This window comes from Camellia sinensis, chromosome 10 (genome assembly GCF_055761805.1).
Source record: "Camellia sinensis isolate YWXY chromosome 10, ASM5576180v1, whole genome shotgun sequence".
In the NCBI taxonomy this organism is placed as follows: Eukaryota; Viridiplantae; Streptophyta; class Magnoliopsida; order Ericales; family Theaceae; genus Camellia; species Camellia sinensis.
The window spans coordinates 144394179-144412864 of record NC_138970.1 but is presented as its reverse complement, the minus strand read 5'-3'; the positions used below and the strand labels follow the sequence as shown (position 1 = coordinate 144412864).

Sequence of the window (18686 nt, the reverse complement as noted above, 5' to 3'; positions counted from 1 at the left end):
TACATCAGGATAAGTAGCTTTCGGCCTTGAACCTTCCCAGTGATAACCTATCAGACTTACTAGCTAATCAATGGACGCGATGCCTTGAATTGTTCAACCGTTTATGTAAGCCAAGGCAATATATTTCATACAAAATATCTTCTAACACATCATGGTTCTCACTGTTGTGTTTATTTTGGCCTTAAACGCTTCTGGTTTTCATAAGTGTTTCTAGAGAATTTTGCCTCTTTCATTCTCATAGAACCGGCCCCAGTTCGACACTCATATAGGTGATTCTTATTGTAAGTATCTCTTTATACTTGTCTTGATTTTTATACCTAAATCAAGATATAAGTAATCACTAAAAGCAAAGCTTATCCTTATACCCCTGCAGACAACATATGTTGCAGATATCACTCTCACCATAGGAATGGGTAAGGAATTTTAATCCCTTGGTGATTTCTGGCGAGCCACACATAACTTAGTTGTCCCTTTGAACTTAGTTCTTGGGATCTCCAGTCATATAAGTAGGGTTACCATTATGATGACTCTTATGTAATAGGCTTCAATCCCATCTCCTTCGATGAACTATACACTAACTCTTTTGTCAAACCTTTTGTTAACAGATCCGCAATATTCCCTTTAGCTTTTATATAATCTATTGAGATTATTCCATTTGACAACAATTGCCTAACGATATTATGTCGACGACGAATATGTCGTAACTTACCGTTATACATATGATTCTGTGCCCTGCCTATTGCAAATTGACTATTACAATGAATGCAAATAGCTGGCACAGGTTTATGCCACATTAGAATGTCTTCTAAGAAGTAACGAAGTCATTCTGCTTCTTCTCCTGCTTTGTCTAAAGCAATGAACTTGGATTCCATTATGGATCGTGCGATGCAAGTTTGTTTCGTGGACTTCCAAGAAACAGCATCGCCTCCCAAAGTAAAGACATATCCACTAGTAGATTTTGAATCTTTAGTATCCGATATCCAATTGGCATCACAATAACCTTCAAGTACTGCTGGATATCGAGTAAAGTTCAAACCATGATCACGAGTGAATCTTAGATATCTAAGAACCCGAATGATCGTCTTACAATGGTCTTCTCTGGGGTTACTAGTGTACCTACTCAATTTACTAATAGCATAAGCTATATCAGAACGAGTACAATTCATTAGGTACATTAGACTTCCAATGATTTGGGAGTGTTTTAACTAAGACACCACATCACCTTTATTTTTCGATAAATAAAGAGTAATGTCTACAGGTGTTGTTGCTACATTCATATCATCCTTGATAAATTTCTCAAGAATTTTCTCAATATAATGAGATTGAGATAATGCATATCCGTCAGATGTTTTAGTAATTTTCATTCCTAATATAACATCTGCGACCCACATATCTTTCATATCAAATCTTTTGTTAAGCATTTTCTTAGTTGATTTGATCATGTTTTGACTACTTCTAATGATAAGCATGTGATCCACATAAAGACAAACTATGACATATCCTTGGTCAGTGTTTTTAACATAGACGCATTTGTCACATTCGTTTATCTTAAACCCATTAGTAAGCATTGCATGATCAAATTTTTCATGCCATTGCTTAGGTGCTTGTTTTAATCCATAAAGAGACTTTACAAGCCGACAAATTTTCTTTTCTTGCCCCGACACTACAAACCCTTCGGGTTGCTCCATATAGATCTCTTCATTTAGATCACCGTTTAAGAAAGCTGTCTTAACATCCATTTGATGTATTTCTAATTTAAACAACGATGCTATAGCAATAAGCATACGAATGGATGTTATTCTTATCACAAGGGAATATGTGTCAAAATAGTCCAAACCTTCCTTTTGTCTGTAACCTTTAACTACAAGTCTTGCTTTATACTTGTCAATTGAACCATCTGCTTTCATTTTTCTCTTGAATATCCATTTATATCTAAGAGGTTTAGAACCTGGTGGAAGATCCACCAATTCCCAAGTATGATTTTGCATAATGGACTCAATTTCATTATTAACAACCTCTTTCCAGAAATGTGCTTCAGTACCTGTCATTGCTTCCTTAAAGCTTTAAGGTTCATTTTCTAACAGGCATGTCAGAAAATCTGGACCAAAGGATTTTGATGTTCTCGTTCTCTTATTTCGTCTTGGTTCATCATCAATTAAATCTTGTAGGTCGAAGACCATTACTAGTCTCTTGACTTTGTGTACAATCATAAGTTCTTTTTTGTAAACTTAATTCCTGTCCTTTCTTGTAAGGAAAGACATGTTAAAAGAAAAACAGCATTCCTTGACTTTATAATAGTGTTCACATTTATATCAAGTATTTCTGATTTATAAGTCAGAAACCGATATGCACTACTATTCTGAGCATAACCAATAAACACACAATCTATTGTTTTTTGTCCAATCTTAGTCTTTTTAGGAGCAGGAACTTCAACTTTTGCCAAATACCCCCACACTTTTAAATATTTGTAGGAAGATGGTCGACCTTTCCACAATTTATAAGGAGTGCTGTTGGTTTTCTTGTGGGGTATCTGTTAAGAACATAATTAGAAGACAATATTGCTTCCCCCCACAAGTTCTGTGGTAAGCTTGAACTTAGTAACATGGCATTCATCATTTCTTTTAGGGTTCTATTCTTTCTTTCAGCAATTCCATTTTGCTGAGGAGAATAGGGTACTGTAGTTTGGTGAATAATGTCATGTTGTTCACAAAATTCATTTAATGGTGTATCATATTCACCACCCCTATCACTTCTAACCATTTTAATGGTTTTACCAAGTTGATTTTCAACTTCTATTTTGTAGAGTTTAAACATTTCTAAGGCTTCATCTTTACTTCTAAGTAAATAAACATAACAATATCTTGTGCAATCATCGATAAATGTTATGAAATACATTTTGCTTCCTCTAGTTTGAACAAATTTTAGATCACATACATCAGTATGAATTAATTCTAGAGGTTCGGTTTTCCTTTCAACCGATTTAAATGGAGCCTTAGTTAGTTTCGCTTCTACACAAATCTCACATTTATGATTAGGATCAATTTCAAACTTTGGTATATAATCCAAACCAATTAATCTACGCAAAGCATCAAAATTCACATGTCCTAATCTACCATACCATAAATTCAACTCAAGAATATAAGCAAAAAATGTGTTATTCTTATTCATAGCAACTTTTGGTACAACTGTCATTACATTTAGTTTGAAGAGACCATCACTCATGTATCCCTTACCAACATGCATGCCACTCTTTGTTAATACAAATTTATCAAACTCAAAGACAAGCCTAAAGCCATTTTTACTTAACAAAGAACCAGAAACCAAATTCTTCCGGATGTCAGGTACATGTAGTTCGTTGTTGAGGGTCAGTTCTTTCCCTGATGTCATCTTCAAGATCACCTTTCCTTGTCCAGCCACAGTAGAAGTAGAAGAATTTCTCATGAAAAGTTGTTCACCATTTGCAGTCTCATTGTAGGTAGTGAACATCTTCTTGTCCGCACATATGTGACGAGTTGCTTTAGTGTCAACCCACCACTCCTTGGGATTTCCAACCAAATTAGCCTCAAACACCATAGCAGAGAAGTTGATGTCATTCACCCTGTCAGAGATGTAATCTAGTTCAGTTACATTGGTCTGATTGGTAGTCTTCTTGCTCATACTTCCATGATCCTTCTTAGGGCGGCGGCAGTCAGAAGCTCGATGTCCAGTCTTGCCACAGTTATAGCATTTTCCTTTGAACTTCTTGTTGCTATCGCCTTGTTTAGGACCATCTCTAGTAAACTTTCTCTTTTTGTTATGAGGTTTATGAACTTGTTCAACCACATTAGCCTTGGACTCAATGGGATTTTCCTCATTCCTCTTTTCAGCCTTATCTTCCTCAGTTCTCAGTCTTACAATAAGTTCATCCATGGTCATCTCTTTGCGTTTATGTTTTAAATAATTTTTGAAATGTTTCTAAGCCAGTGGTAACTTTTCCACTAAAGCAGCGACTTGGAAAGACTCGCTCAGAGACATATCCTGAGAATGAATATCATGTAAAATTAATTGAAAACTTTGAACTTAAGAAATTATCATTTGGGAGTCTACCATAACAGAGTCCAGAAATTTACCGACAACAAATTTCTTCGTACCGGCATCCTCTGTCTTGTATTTCTTCTCCAAAGAATCCTACAATTCTTTTACTGTTTTCAGAGGACTGTAAATATTATACAGCATGTTGTCAAGGCCATTGAGGATGTAGTTTCTGCACAGGAAATCTAAATGTTTCCAAGCATCTACAGCGACAACAACTTGCCGTTCACTTTCACCCTCTTTAAGTGCTAGAGTCTCTTCATGGAGAAACCGGGCCAAATTAGGAGTTGTAAGATAGAATAGCATCTTCTGCTGTCATCTCTTAAACTCAGTACCGTTAAATTTTTCTGATTTTTCACCATGATTGATTGGTACTTGAACATTGTTCTGGATAGAGACCGGTGTTGGTGTAACAATTGGAGTACTACTTCCAGTTGCAGTTTCAGTTGCAGTAGCCATAATCTCTTATTACAAAAATCAGAAAAAATTAAAACACAAATTAATTTTCTAGTTACTAAAACCAAAAAATAAATTATAACACAAAATAATTTAATTTTCCTTGTTACTAAAACTAGAAAAATAAAATATCACAATAATTTTCTGTAACACAAATTAATATTCTGCATTTGTTAATGACAACAGTATATTACTACTAGTTGTCAAAGAAAATAGACAGTATATTACTACTATCTGTCAAATAGCATAAACCACTATTTGTTTTTCCAACCAGAATATGTCTTTATGAAATCACAGAAAATTAAATACCACGGAGATACCAAAATAATCTGTCTTAAGATTGTTGAACAATCTTCACTGTATTTAAAAAGATTAATTCGGTTTGTGTATTTAACAACAAACAGAAAACAAAAGAAATAAAGAAAATGAGAGAAAAATATTTGATTACAAAAATCAAACTATAAATAGAATTAAATAAATAAAAACAGATTTTATTTTGTTACCAAAACAAAATTATAATCTGATTTAAATAAATAATAATAAAACAGAAAATAAATAAATAACTTACTTCATTAATATGTTGAATATTATTCTGGTCAAGTCCAGTGTTTGACAATGTGTCCTTAAGACAGATTCGTTCTCTCCTCGGTGCTTTCAGAATACGGACGTCTATCTCTCAGGATAAAATGATCTATCAACGAATAAAAGCAGCACTACAATTTATTCGTTCAATGAACACACTAAGTGTTTATACTCTCTCTCACAAGAAAATAATGCAGCAATATGAAAATTATGTATGCAGAATTTTATGTACGAAATTAGTGAAAGATTTCATCAAATGAGGGCTGTCTATTTATAGATGTAGTGGTGGTTATTGATTTTGAATTAAACAGGTGCTAACCTGTTTTGAACAGGTATGAAACCTGTTTGGTTTTGAATTAAACAGATTTAAATCTATTGGGTTCAAAATTCAAACAGATAAAAACGGAAGGGACATGTTTGGGTGTACAGAACAAAACCAGACCAGTTTATTTCTAGATTTTATTTAACCAAAAAATAAAATTAAATTCAAATATTTTTGGCCAAAAAGATAGGTATTGGGCCGGACAAACACAACCCAACCTCACACCACGCACCCGCGCCCAAGCCCAAGCGACCGACCGAACATACGACAACTCGCGCGTGTGGTGATTTTTGAGTCCAATGGGTCTAGCCCATAACCTCTCCCTTCTACAAACTTGGGTACCCCTTAGGGCACACCCCAAGTACCAATCCTAAGCTTTATAAACCCATTCAAAACTTCTCACCAAATCAATGTGGGACAAGCCATTTACACAAACCTTAAAGAATTTCCACCAAAACTCCATTTCCATGAAATACACTTTGGCTTTACACTTTGGCTTCAATTTCTCATTTACTCGATAATGATTTTGAGCAACCAAATATACCACGTGAATCACAACGCAGCATAGAACGCGTTACCACTTTGACCCGCGAAAATCGACTCTCAGGTCCCACCTAAAAATTAGACCAAAGTTAGAAAAAAATTCTGTTTTACCCAGAATTTTTCCAACCATTTCCAACAAAAAGCATCAAAATAAAACAACCTGATTCTGACTAGGTTGACACCGAGAAGAATATTCAATCATTTGCTTGCACAAACTTCAAAGTTGGTGAGAAACCAACAAGAGCCAACAAAACCAACAACAAACAGTAAACAAAACCAATATTTAAAATCAAACTAGACCAGCTACAACAGAACAAGATTGCTGCACCCCCTGCTTCCAACTTCCCTGCTACCCTTTTAGTGCTCACACTACAAACAAAACCTCACCTCCCTAATATTAAAATCAAGTCATCCACAAAATAATTCGCTCCTTTTAAATTACACTTGGCCCACACTGCCACCCTTACCTTGATTAATTCTCCAATCTCCAACAGTTTAGGTTGGCACCCATTGAACACAATCATTTCAAACTCTCCGCACAGACCAATAAGGAAAGAGGTAATACCTTCCAGATCTGCAATTCCTTCTTCTTGACTCTAACGCCCTTCCACCAATAAAACACCTCGTCAATTGTACTTGGTGATGCCCAACTGACTACCCACCAATTCAGAATTTCTGACCAAATATTCCAACCCCATAGCAATAAGAAACTTGATGCTTATCGGTCTGTACTCAAAATCATGTTAAAAGAAAACCATATAATCTACAGTTACCATGTTGACTTGTCTTTGCTTGCTCCTTGACATGGTATGGTTTAGAGCAAATAACATTTGTAGTTTTTGTAATTTGTTTCTTATGTCTTTGAAATTCTATTTGCATCAATCTTACTTTAAAATTTTTTTTATTATGTCAATTTATTTTAACTCATAATGTCAATTTAAAAATTAGACTAAAATCAATTGGCAAAATAATCTATTCATTCTCCTCAAAATTACTCGAAGGTTAACATTTAATTTGAAATAGGTTGATTCTTTGCTTGTTTTTGGTTTTCTAAAAACACTTTTAAGAATATTCTATTTTCTTGTTTTTTGTATTTTTTTTGTTTTTATTGAATTTTTTTAATATTTTAAGCAATTGTTTTAATTTTTAGACACACCTAAAATAAATACACATAAAAAGTATAATTTTTGTAAAAAAAATCTTTTAAAAATTCACTAAATACCAAAAATACAAAAAATATATATATATACAAGAATTCAGTATATTTTTCGTATTTTTATATAGTTATTAATTTTTTAAAATATATTTTCACAAATTTTTTACTTTTTAGATATATCTAAATAAGGTGCATATAAAAAAGTTTAAAAAATGCCTAAAATTTTAAAAATATTCACTAAAAATAAAAAACAAAAAACAAAAAAAAAATTCAATTTTCAAAAAACTTAATCCAAAAAACTCAAACCAAACACACACAATTTTTTTTTATTTTTGTTTTTTCTTTTTTTTTTTAATAGAGAAAATGAGAAACAGAGCTAAACAAAACCAAGCTAAAACAAAACAGGGCTAAGCAACTCTAACCAAAGTTCAAAGAGCATGAGGAGTGTGGGAGACCCAATCAATCGAAAGACGGCCATTATTTTTAAAAGATTATTGTGTTCTTGATTTTTATTTAATTTTTTAATGGGTCTTATCAATTTAACTAAATTGATATAATATAAAACATTAAAAAGTAAAATTGATACATTTAGAACAAAAAAACCAAATAAATCACATGTATAATTTGTCTTCTTTTTTTTTTTGTTAGTGCAACATGTGAGCTTCTAATTCTTCTTTTGTTTGTCGCTTTTTGGGTTTTCTTTGATTTTTTACTATGAAAATCAAGCAGACTTGGCCTTTTATATTGCCAAAAAAGCACAAAGATTTAGGGGTTGTTTGGGATGACCTAAATAAGTGTATTTTTTATCTTTTTACAAAAAGATGTGCAGAAACATAGAGATATGATGTGATAAAAAAAAAGATAAAAAGATAGATTATATTGGAATTGCCAACTTGACATTAGTAAGTGCAAAAGATGGAGATGAGATGACAGCTCTTCAACTTCTTGCATGCAATCCCTCAGCATTTAATGATGGCCGAAAACGAAGATGGCCCAAGCGGTTCATCAAGTACTCACTACGCCAGAATTTGATTTTAACGGCGGTTTGTAACCGCCGTTAATAACCATACAATCGTCACAAAAACTTTTAACGGTGGTAAGACGACAAAAAGTGTAACCGTCGTCTATACAAGTGTCGGAAATAATTTAACGGCGGTATTAACAGCAGTTATTAACCGCCACATAAAAAATCGACGATCTTGAAAATTGGAAGCAGTTTGTAGAACCATCGTAAATGTCATGCCTTTAATGACGGTATTTTAGAGTCAAAAATGGTAGTTATTTACTGCCGCAAAAGGCTACAAAAATTAACGGCATTTATTTACCACCGTTGAATAATTTTCAAAATTAAATATAATTTTCTTTTAGCGACAAAATTAAACCGCCGTTAATTATGAACCTTTTGTTAACGACAGTATTTTTAGAGTAAAAAATGGCAGTTTTTTACTACCGCAAAAGATTACAACAATTAGCGGCATTTATTTACCGCCGTTAAATATATTTCAAAATAAATATAATTTTCTTTTAGCGACAAAATTAAACCGCTGAAAATTATGAACCATTTGTTAAATTGACTTTGTTTATACATTTATATTCAATACCTGCTAGTGTACTCAATGAAAATCATTCAATAGAAGTATATAACCTACTAAAGCTTCCATACATAACAATGTATAAGCTGCCACAATACAATTTATAGCCATACAAATCCATACACCATATTCAATTAACAAAATCTATTCCAAAATACATGTCACATGTAGCAAAGTTCCAAATACATGTCACTTGTAGCAATTAAATCCAAAATACATGTCACTAGTAGCAATTAGTTCAAAATAATTGTCTCAAAATATAGTGTCAAAATAAAAGTCCCAAAAGACATTTGCATTTACATGATCCACCTAGCTCCCCCAATCTGCAAAATGTTGCAACTAGTTCCAAAATATTGTCTCAAAACACAAGTGCCAAAATAAAAAGTCCCAAAAAGCATGTATATCATCTACATGTTCTATCTAGCTCCTTTCAAACCTGCAAACGTAGCAATTAGTTGCAAAATATTTGTCTCAAAACACAAGTGCCAAAATAAAAGTTCCAAAAAGTATGTCCTTTATCTACATGGTCCATCTAATTCCCCTCAATCTGCAAAGTCTGCAAATGGATCCTTAATCTGCACATGTATAAAAAGATATAAATTTAGCTGCCACTAAGATTTAAAAATATAATAAATATAGTATTAGTGCATATGCATTACATCAACCGAAGGCCAAGCTACACATTTGTGAAGTGCATCTCCAACTGTTTTGACACCTTCAAGAGCTTTCACCAAATTTGGACGAGGCTTTATCGCTTTCGTAATACGAACTCCCCAAAATTCTGGCCCCAATCGTTGTCCACCTACTACTTTGGATGGGTCCTTAGAAATAACTATGCCAATTGCCACAACTTGTTTTGGCAATTTAGAAGTAAGTAATTCTACTTCTTGTCCAACCTTCAAAAAAAATTAATGTGTAAATGTTGTGTATGAAAGCAATCACATTAAAGTATTTAGGATTAAATACACTTTACCCTCTTCTAGTTTAGCTCAAAAACAAAAGAAAATAACGTTTGCATTTTACTCCATACCAGAGATATGTATATTTTTAAACTATAAGGAGGCAATAATGTTTTTTCTAACTAACCCAAAAATTTAACTAGTATTCCTTGAAGAAATAGAACTAATAATAATGTTTATAAAAAAATTTAATAACTATGTTTAAACACTCATTATGCGTAAACATTGTCTTACTTCATGCGATACCATTAGCTCTTCATTCAACTGGTGAGAACTAGAGGCATCTGGAACCTGTTGCATATTGAATGATGGTCTGGAACCATTCTGTTTAAACATAACCATATAATTAGCTAACTTTACAATATCCAATTTATTATAGTAAAACATACTTAAATTATACTAGGATTAAATACAATGTGAAGGCATTGATGGTGATTGAGGCGTTGGATATCCCATAGTTTCCACATGAGCTTGCATTTTGTCACACTTGCGCTCTAACTGAGTAAACCTTTCACCCCACTCAGCTATACCTTTCACCCCACTCAGCTAATAATTCTTGTCGCACCTCTTCTCGTACCTCTGTGCTCAATTTATCCATGTCTATACGTTGTCGAGGTCCAGAATATCTTGTCCCAAACACCTGAGATGGGCAAGGTCCCAATCCATAGGTACGTACACGACCATGCCCATATACTTCTAAGACCTCAGTGAATAACTCCTCTCGAAATTTTTCAGTTTGTAAGGACTCGGGCACTTGAGACAATCCCTCTTTCAAACAAGACTAAAATATAAGGAAAAAAAATTATTAGAACATGAATAGGTAAATAATTAATCGTAAACATTCATATTATTACACATACAATGGCTACATCTGATGCCTCATCAACTGGATCTCCATTCTTCTTTGTGTGTGTCTCTATGTAGACCATTATCTGATCTGGTTGCACCTTATCTCTCTTATACATCTTCATTATTAAGAACAATAAATACATATTACAACTTTACCAAATACAATGCATATTGAGAAAAATTGTTAACCTATCATTTACCTCATCCTTTACCCGACAATAGGCCTTTCTCCCACTTGTATGGCACATTGTCAATTTTTTTCGATTGTCACTGTTGGTTGTACTGCGTTCCTGTCACAATAAATAGATATCGAGATTTGGTACAAGTCTTTCTCCAACAACTCTTGAAACAATTTAGACCTTTTAACAAAAGAGCTTAATAGCCAAACCTTCACACACCATATTCTTTGGTAAATATATGCATGTGTTTAGACAATGCTTTGCTCTATATTCATAAACTAATTGAAATTTTATTTTACTTCAGTCAAGGGCAGCTATCTTTATGGTCATAACCAAAATAATAATCATAATAAGTCATGTAATCAATACCGTAACAAGTCATCATTAAGTCTTAACTAACACTAAAATCAATCATCCTCAAATATTACTTAAAGCATAGCCAAAGACTTTATTGACCATAACCGGAATAACAACCACAATAAGTCATTATCAGGTCGTAAAAAACAGAATTCTAAGGTAAAAAAATTATAGAATGCAACAATTAATACCTGTGCCTCTAGACTATTCCAAAATTGAACGAGAATCTTCCACTGACTATGATCCACCCTATCGGGACAATTTGCTAAGCGTTCTTCATTAGTTTTGTACTTGCTGCAGTGTTTTCTTTGCAGTTGGTCTTTCCAGTCTTTCCATTTCTTTCCAACTGACATCAAGCAATTATGCTTGAAAATATCTAGTGCATCAGTGTTTTCCTATATATATAACGAGATATCAAACAAATATATTTGTTAATTAAAGTATGAGTACGAGAATAAGATTTATATAGTACTTGCATTTTCATACCTTAACTTCCTGCCATATACGTTCTTTATAGGGGTTTAACTGTGGAGCTCTCCAATCATTGAAAGCTAATGGTGCAAAATTCCTATTATGGGCTAGAATGCCTAACTGACTTTGTAATTTTGCAGCCTCATCGCCAATAGGTTGATTCTCTTCATTTAATGTAACCCTTAACTTTTGTCCCGTGCCCCATCTGGGAAAAAGGCGATCAAGCCCTCTTACCTGTCTAATTGGTAATTGACCCGTGCTGGTAGCTATTGAAACTTTTATAAAATAGGCATAAAAGAAAGCAAAAATTAAGTAAACATGTGAATTTCAGCTCAAGGTTCCAATTCATAGCATAACATGTAATGGTAATTGCTCTATATTTGATGGCTATTCAAATTAAATTACCTGCTCCACTTGATGACTGCAATTCATGATTACTTTGTTGGGAAGAGCTCAAGGTTGGAGTCATATTATTGCAAAGAGGTTGTAGTGGTTGCGACTGTGATTCTAACTGCAGCTGTGACAGAGGCTGGGGCTGAGGATGTGACTGATTAGTAGTAGATGCTGGTTGTGAAACATCTGCTATGGAGCCAGCTGTCCAACGGGGTTTCTTTCGTTTCATAGTCATCTGGAAAAAAAACAAAACAAAACAAAACAAAAAAGTATTTGAACACTTTGTTACTTGGATGCAAGGATGTACAAATAAGTATGAAATTATGTATGCAAACTTATGTGTTACAAACTTAAGTATGAAATTATATATGCAAACTTATGCAAGGATGCAAGGTTGTAGTGCCTGCAGTTGTGGCTGTGATTGTTGCTGTACCGGTTGTAGCTGCGACTGAGGCTGTGGCTGATGCTGTGACTGATTAGTAGTAGGTGCTGGTTGTGAAACATTAGCCATGGAGCCAGCTGTCCAACATGGCTGCTTTCGTTTTGTAGTCATCTAAAAAAAAAAGAAAAAAAAAACACATTTGAATGCTTATTAGTTAGATGAAAGGATGTGCAAATAAGTAAAAAATTATATATACAAACTTATGCAAGGATGCAAGGTTGTAGTGTCTGCTGTTGCGGCTGTGATTGTGGTTGTGGTTGCAGCTGCGCCGATTGTGGCTGAGACTGAGGCTGTGGTTGATGTTGTGACTGATTAGTAGTAGGTGCTGGTTGTGAAACATTAGCCATGGAGCCAGCTGTCCAACAAGGCTACTTTCGTTTCGTAGTCATCTAAAAAAAAAAAAAAAAAACACATTTGAATACTTATTAGTTAGATGCTAATGAATATATGAACACTAACTAATGAATACAAATTAAATAAAAAGTAAATAAGTCTCACTGTCTTACATGTGCTAACTTTTAGGATAACATAGAATCATGCACAAAAGAAGAACTAATAATCATTATCATAGTCGTCATCATCACTGTCACCACCATCAACATAAATATCATCACTGGCATCATCATAATCATCTTCTTTTTCATCACTATTATCGTCATAATCCTCCTCTTCACCACTATAATCTATAGTGGCATCATCACCACCATCAACAGCTGTTCCATTCACATTTGACCGAACCCAATCAACATCATCCTCCTGAATGTATGTTGAATCATCTAGATGTTGACTAGAATATGGCTCAACTTGCGGACATGTTATTGCATCTTCAAAAGATTCCCTCCCGCGCATATCATACAAATCCCTGGGTGTCATTTTCACAACTATATGCCAATCTTTCTCAATATGGTCTTGAATATACCAAACCTGTTGTGCTTGGGATGCAAAGATGAATGGTTCATCTGACATTCGATTTTGTTGATACAAAAGATGCTTAAAATTCACAAGTGTGAACTTGAACTCATCTTGCCTCTTCCCCACATTGTTATCAACCCAATTACATTTGAATAACACAAACTTGAAGTCATTAGAATATCTCAACTCAATTATATCAGCCAAAACCCCATAGAAAGTAACTTCTCCACTAATTGGGCATCTATCTCTTGAACTTGCATAACTTTGTGTATATGTAGTCAATGACACTCCACTGTTTTGAGTTTTTCTACTCTCCTCACGTTGTTTAGTGTGAAACCTAAACCCATTTATAATATACCCACTGTATCTTCTTGCCTAATTGTCTGGTGCTATGGACAAAATTTTTACTTCATCTGAGATGTTTGCATTTTCAGTTTGATGCAAGTGTTGAACCTACATTTTAATCCAATGTATTAGAAATCACATATCAGAGATACCATTATATATACATATACCACTATTTTAATCCAATGTTTGCATGTATGACTTACGTGCTCTCTAAACCAAAGAGGAAATTGTTCGTTGTGCTTTCTCATAAGATCATGCTCACTTAAACGATGTCTATCAGCTTTAAGCACTTGAATGTATTTCCTGCATGATTGAGAATAGGTATAGGATATTAAATGTGTTATTTAATTGACTAGAAATTGAATATTTAATTTAGTAGATTTCTTACTCTCGGAATGGAGTGACTACATTAGAGTTGGCTAGCACATATCTATGTGCTTGTTCCCATGCAGTTTTATCAAGTAGGAATAATTTCCTTTTCCTTTTCCCTAAAGAACGTCCCCTTTGTTCACCCTTATAATTTCGTATTGGCCGATTTAATTTTGTCTCAACATCATGCAAATATCGACTACAAAATGTCAAACACTCTTCTGCTAAATACCCTTCTGCAATGGAACCCTCTGGATGGCTTCGATTACGCACGTACTTTTTAAGTGTAAGAAAATACCTATGAAAAAATAAAATTTATTTAGTTAGAAGATAAGCTTGATCAGCGCACGTCATTTATATGTACGTAAAATTGAAAAATTAATGCATACCTCTCAATAGCATACATCCATAGGTAATGCACTGGTCCAGCAAGTCTTGCCTCTTCTGCTAAATGAACAGGCAAATGCTCCATGATATCAAAGAAGGAAGGTGGAAAAATTTTCTCAAGATGGCAAAGAGTCAATCTAATTTTCTCTTCAAGATGACCACAATCATTTGGATGTATTGCTTTTGAACATAACTGTCTAAAAAAAGTACCTAATTCAATCAAGGTTTCACAAACATTCTTAGGCAGTGTCCTTTTCACAGCTAGAGGCAACAGTTATTGCATTAGAATATGGAAATCATGGCTCTTAAGCCCTGAAATAGTTCTCTCTTTGAGTTATACACAACGTGAAATACTTGACGAGTATCCATCCGGGACTTTCACATTTTTTAGCACCTTGCAAAATATTTCTTTGTGCTCTTTATTCATTGTGAAACAAGCTACAGGTAAAAAAAACTTTACCATTTGGCTGTTGTTGAGGGTGAAGAGCTTTACGAAGTCCCATCTCTTGAAGGTCACGACGAGCTTTTAGACTATCCTTTGTTTTTCCCACAACATTCAATAGGGTCCAAAGTATATTTTCACACACATTTTTCTCAATGTGCATAACATCAAGATTGTGTCGAATTAAATTGTCCTTCCAATATGGTAATTGGGAAAAAATAGTTTTCTTTCTCCAATTATATTCTTCTCTCAAGGTTTTATGAATGCCTCTCCCATCCTCAACAACTTTTCTTTTTTTAGACACGCGTGTCTTTTCATTTCCATCACCCTTCCCATATTTGTTCTCAATGAATTCTATTTGTTTGAAAATATCATCACCGGATAATTGAGGTGGCATTTTCTTTGTTTTAACACTTCCATCAAAACCTATTGCATATTTCCGAAACTTATGCCCTTCATCTAAGAACTGCCTATGGCCCATTTAACTTACTTTCGACTATGTTTTAACCATCTAGAATGGGTATCTTTATTACAAGATGGACAAGCCAATGCTCATTTTGTACTCCATCCAAATAAATTAGCATATGCAGGAAAATCACTTATGGTCCACAACAAAGCTGCACGCATATGAAATATCTGGTTGCTTGATGCATCATAAGTAAGTATGCCATCAATCCATAATTCCTTTAACTCGTCAATTAAAGGTTGCAAATACACATCAATATCATTTCCAGGACCACGAGGCCCATCAATAAGCAAAGATAACATGAAATATGGTTGCTTCATGCATAACCAAAGAGGCAAGTTATATGACATCATCACAACAGGCCACGTGCTATGAGCAATGCTCATTGTCCTAAATGGGTTAAAACCATCAGATGCTAATCCAAGTCTGACATTTCGACTATCACTAGCAAAATCTTGATTTTTTTCATCAAAAGTGTTCCATGCAAGTGAATCAGCTGGATGTCTCAATATCCCATCATCGGTGCGTTCATTTGCATGCCATGTCATGAGTGATGCTGTTTTTGTTGACATGAATAGCCTTTGGAGCCTTGGCTTTAAAGGAAAATGCCTTACTTGTTTGGTAGGAGTTTGTGTTACTTTAGTGGTTCCATCCTCTAAACAAAATTTCGATTCATTATATCTTGATCTCCCACAAATTTCACATTTATCAAGCATTTTTTTGTCTTTCCAAAACAGCATACAATCCTTAGGACAAGCATCATACTTTGTGTAACTAAAGCCTAAGGCTTCGTTGAACTTCTTTGCTTCATAATATGAGTCCGGCAATGTTTCACCCTCGGGAAATGCCTCCTTCAACAACTCAAGCAACATATCAAATGATGTATCAGTCCATCCATTAAGTACCTTTATGTGCAACAATCGAACAACAAAAGAAAGAGTTGTGAACCTCTTACAACTTGGGTACAACTCACGTTGTGCATCTTCTAATAGTTTAAAGAATTTCTTTGTCTCTTCATTAGGCCCCAATCCCATATTTTCATGTATTTGATTTTCAGTAAAGACACCATCTTCCATTGGAACTCGAAATGTGTCATGTACCAAACCAATCATATCATCAATTACATCGAATTCTTGATTTTCATTCACTTCATTTCTACCACATGGAGCCAAGGCCTCCCCATGAATTGTCTATCTTATGTAGTTAGTGTTAAACCCATTTATGATGATATGCTCTCTTACGCCATTTCGTGTCTCATATCTAAGGTTAACACATTTCTTACATGGACAATATATCTTCGACTCTAAAGGCTTATTAGCATAAGCAAACTCAATAAACTTTTCAACCCCTTCCACATATGTAGGGTCTAACCTATTTTTTATATGAATCCAATCCTTATCCATACCAATTATCTTCAAGATTACCTGAAATTTTATGTGTAAACACGTATATAACAAAGAAATTAAAAAAGTATGAGTCAACATATAATTAGCATGATTATATACAATAAAGAAATTCAAAAAAAAAAAAGAAGGTGCAAGTCTCTGAATATAAACATAGAGAATCATTTGCCTTAGTTAGTTGGACTGCCAAGTGTCTTCAAATAACTTATTTTGATACATATCAACCGTACGGGGAGCAAATATTCCGGCGAGCCCGTACTCCTTTCTTCCAAGCTCCCTGTCTATCCGATCGACCTGCGAACACAACGGCGGTGAGCTACCCGGCGGTGTGCGGCCGGAAAACCTCTCCGATGGCCAAGTTAGCACACACTCAGGGATAGAGAGAGAGAGGAGAGAGTTAAATGTCTAAGTGTATCTCACCAAATGATCATCTGTCCAAGCATGGGGGGCACAGACACGCTTATATACCTTCTGCGCTCCAAATCTACTCCCATTAGTCTCTCGACACGTGGTGCTGCTATCTCATCTGTCAGCACTAATCTAGCAATCATCACCTAACCAAATTGTCAGGATATCTTAGCGGAGCCCGGCAGACCGGCGGAATCACCTCGGCCTCACCCGGCTGTGCTGCGCCGCATGCTTGAATGCTCATTAGCCGAGCTTCATACCGACCGAGCTCAGCTGCATTCTGGCAAAGCCGAGCTCGAAATAGGTCAAGTGGGTAAAACAAAGGCCTTCCTGCCGAGCTAAAGGTGCGAACCTTCCTGCCGAGCTAAAGGCGTGAGCCTTCCTGCCGAGCAACGCAAGTAGCACGGTCTCCACCTGTGCAAGTTCAAGTAGCTCGGTCTTGGGCTTTAGCTGAGCAACCCCACCTCTGGGCAAGCCCAAAGCTATCCTAGCGCAAACGCGCTCGGCCTTCAACTTGCCCGGCCCTTACCATGGCCCATTTCCAGCTCATAAAATCTCTCTCTCAATTGCCTCTTAATCCTGTCCGCAAAAGCGTGACCGAGATTACATGATCCGACCGGGGTAGACCCTTCCTCGGTCTGTTGTTTTCAAGAGGTCAACTGCACTAATTCCAGTGCTCGGTTCCTCGATTTGCTCGTTCGACGTCTCATCTCGCCTTCCTGTCTCTTCAACTCTGAAATCGCCATTAATTAGGACATGCATCGCTTGTTTATTGGCCTCGAGCAGCCAACCATCACGTCCCTTCACATTCAAAACTTTTGGCGGTCTCTCACTTCTATTTATACGTCACTTCCCCTTCTTTTTTCATTCTTACTGACTCTTCTTCATTCTTGTCGATCCAGAGCTCCAGTGCCCTCAGCAGCTCCCACTCTTGCCCTCCTTCTGCGTTCGTGCCTGAAGGATCTGCATTCGCCTCTACTGGTAAGCTCTTCGAATCTTTTTGTGGCTGTTTCATTTGATATTTCTTGTTTTAGGGCACTACAACCATGGATTTCAGGGTATAGCTCCCCAAAACCGTCACATGCCCCTTATTCTCCTTGCTGTTCTTCAGCTTCACTGATGAACACCTGAAGATCTGGGGCGGACCGAGCTCCAGGTCTTCTTTTGATCCCAAAAAACGTTAAGACTGAGCAAATTACAAGTTTGCCAAAACCTTAGTAGAAGCCGAGGTAGGCAGAGGACTTGGCCGCTCGACCGGGCTAACATCTGGTCCGCTTGAGCGACCGAGCTTCTTGGTTTGCCTTCGTGACCAAGGTGGTCTGGCACTCTTCCTGACCGAGCTAAGGTCAAGCTCATTTTGCGCGACCGCGCTTCCACTTACAATTACCCTCATTTTCCTGCAGAGTTCAAGAGGACCACTGACCAATACCAAGGCTCTCAAAGACTGAGCAGCTATCAAAACCCAATCTGTGCCAAACCACCTCAGTCGAGCTAAACCAGCCGGCTACACATGGGGCGCTACCGCTTCCTTGTCGACACCTCGGTCGCTCTAGCCGCATTCTGGAAAGAATACGGTATC

General features: G+C 35.7%; 2 protein-coding genes across 2 annotated transcripts; both read right to left on the bottom strand.

The window, feature by feature from the left end:
* Positions 1-12924: 12924 nt before the first annotated feature.
* On the bottom strand, positions 12925-15311 carry LOC145800739 (uncharacterized). The gene is made up of 6 exons (XM_082890472.1): positions 14849-15311; positions 14391-14598; positions 14021-14299; positions 13836-13935; positions 13682-13737; positions 12925-13621 (listed from the first exon to the last, which is right to left on the bottom strand). Exons 1-6 carry the CDS (start codon positions 15309-15311, stop codon positions 12925-12927), a joined length of 1803 nt encoding a protein of 600 aa, XP_082746598.1.
* A 71-nt stretch (positions 15312-15382) lies between these two features.
* Positions 15383-18122, bottom strand: LOC145800738 (uncharacterized). The gene is made up of 3 exons (XM_082890471.1): positions 17982-18122; positions 16538-16720; positions 15383-16486 (listed from the first exon to the last, which is right to left on the bottom strand). The coding sequence occupies exons 1-3, from the start codon at positions 18120-18122 to the stop codon at positions 15383-15385; spliced, it is 1428 nt and encodes a 475-aa protein (XP_082746597.1).
* Between the last annotated feature and the right edge of the window lie 564 nt (positions 18123-18686).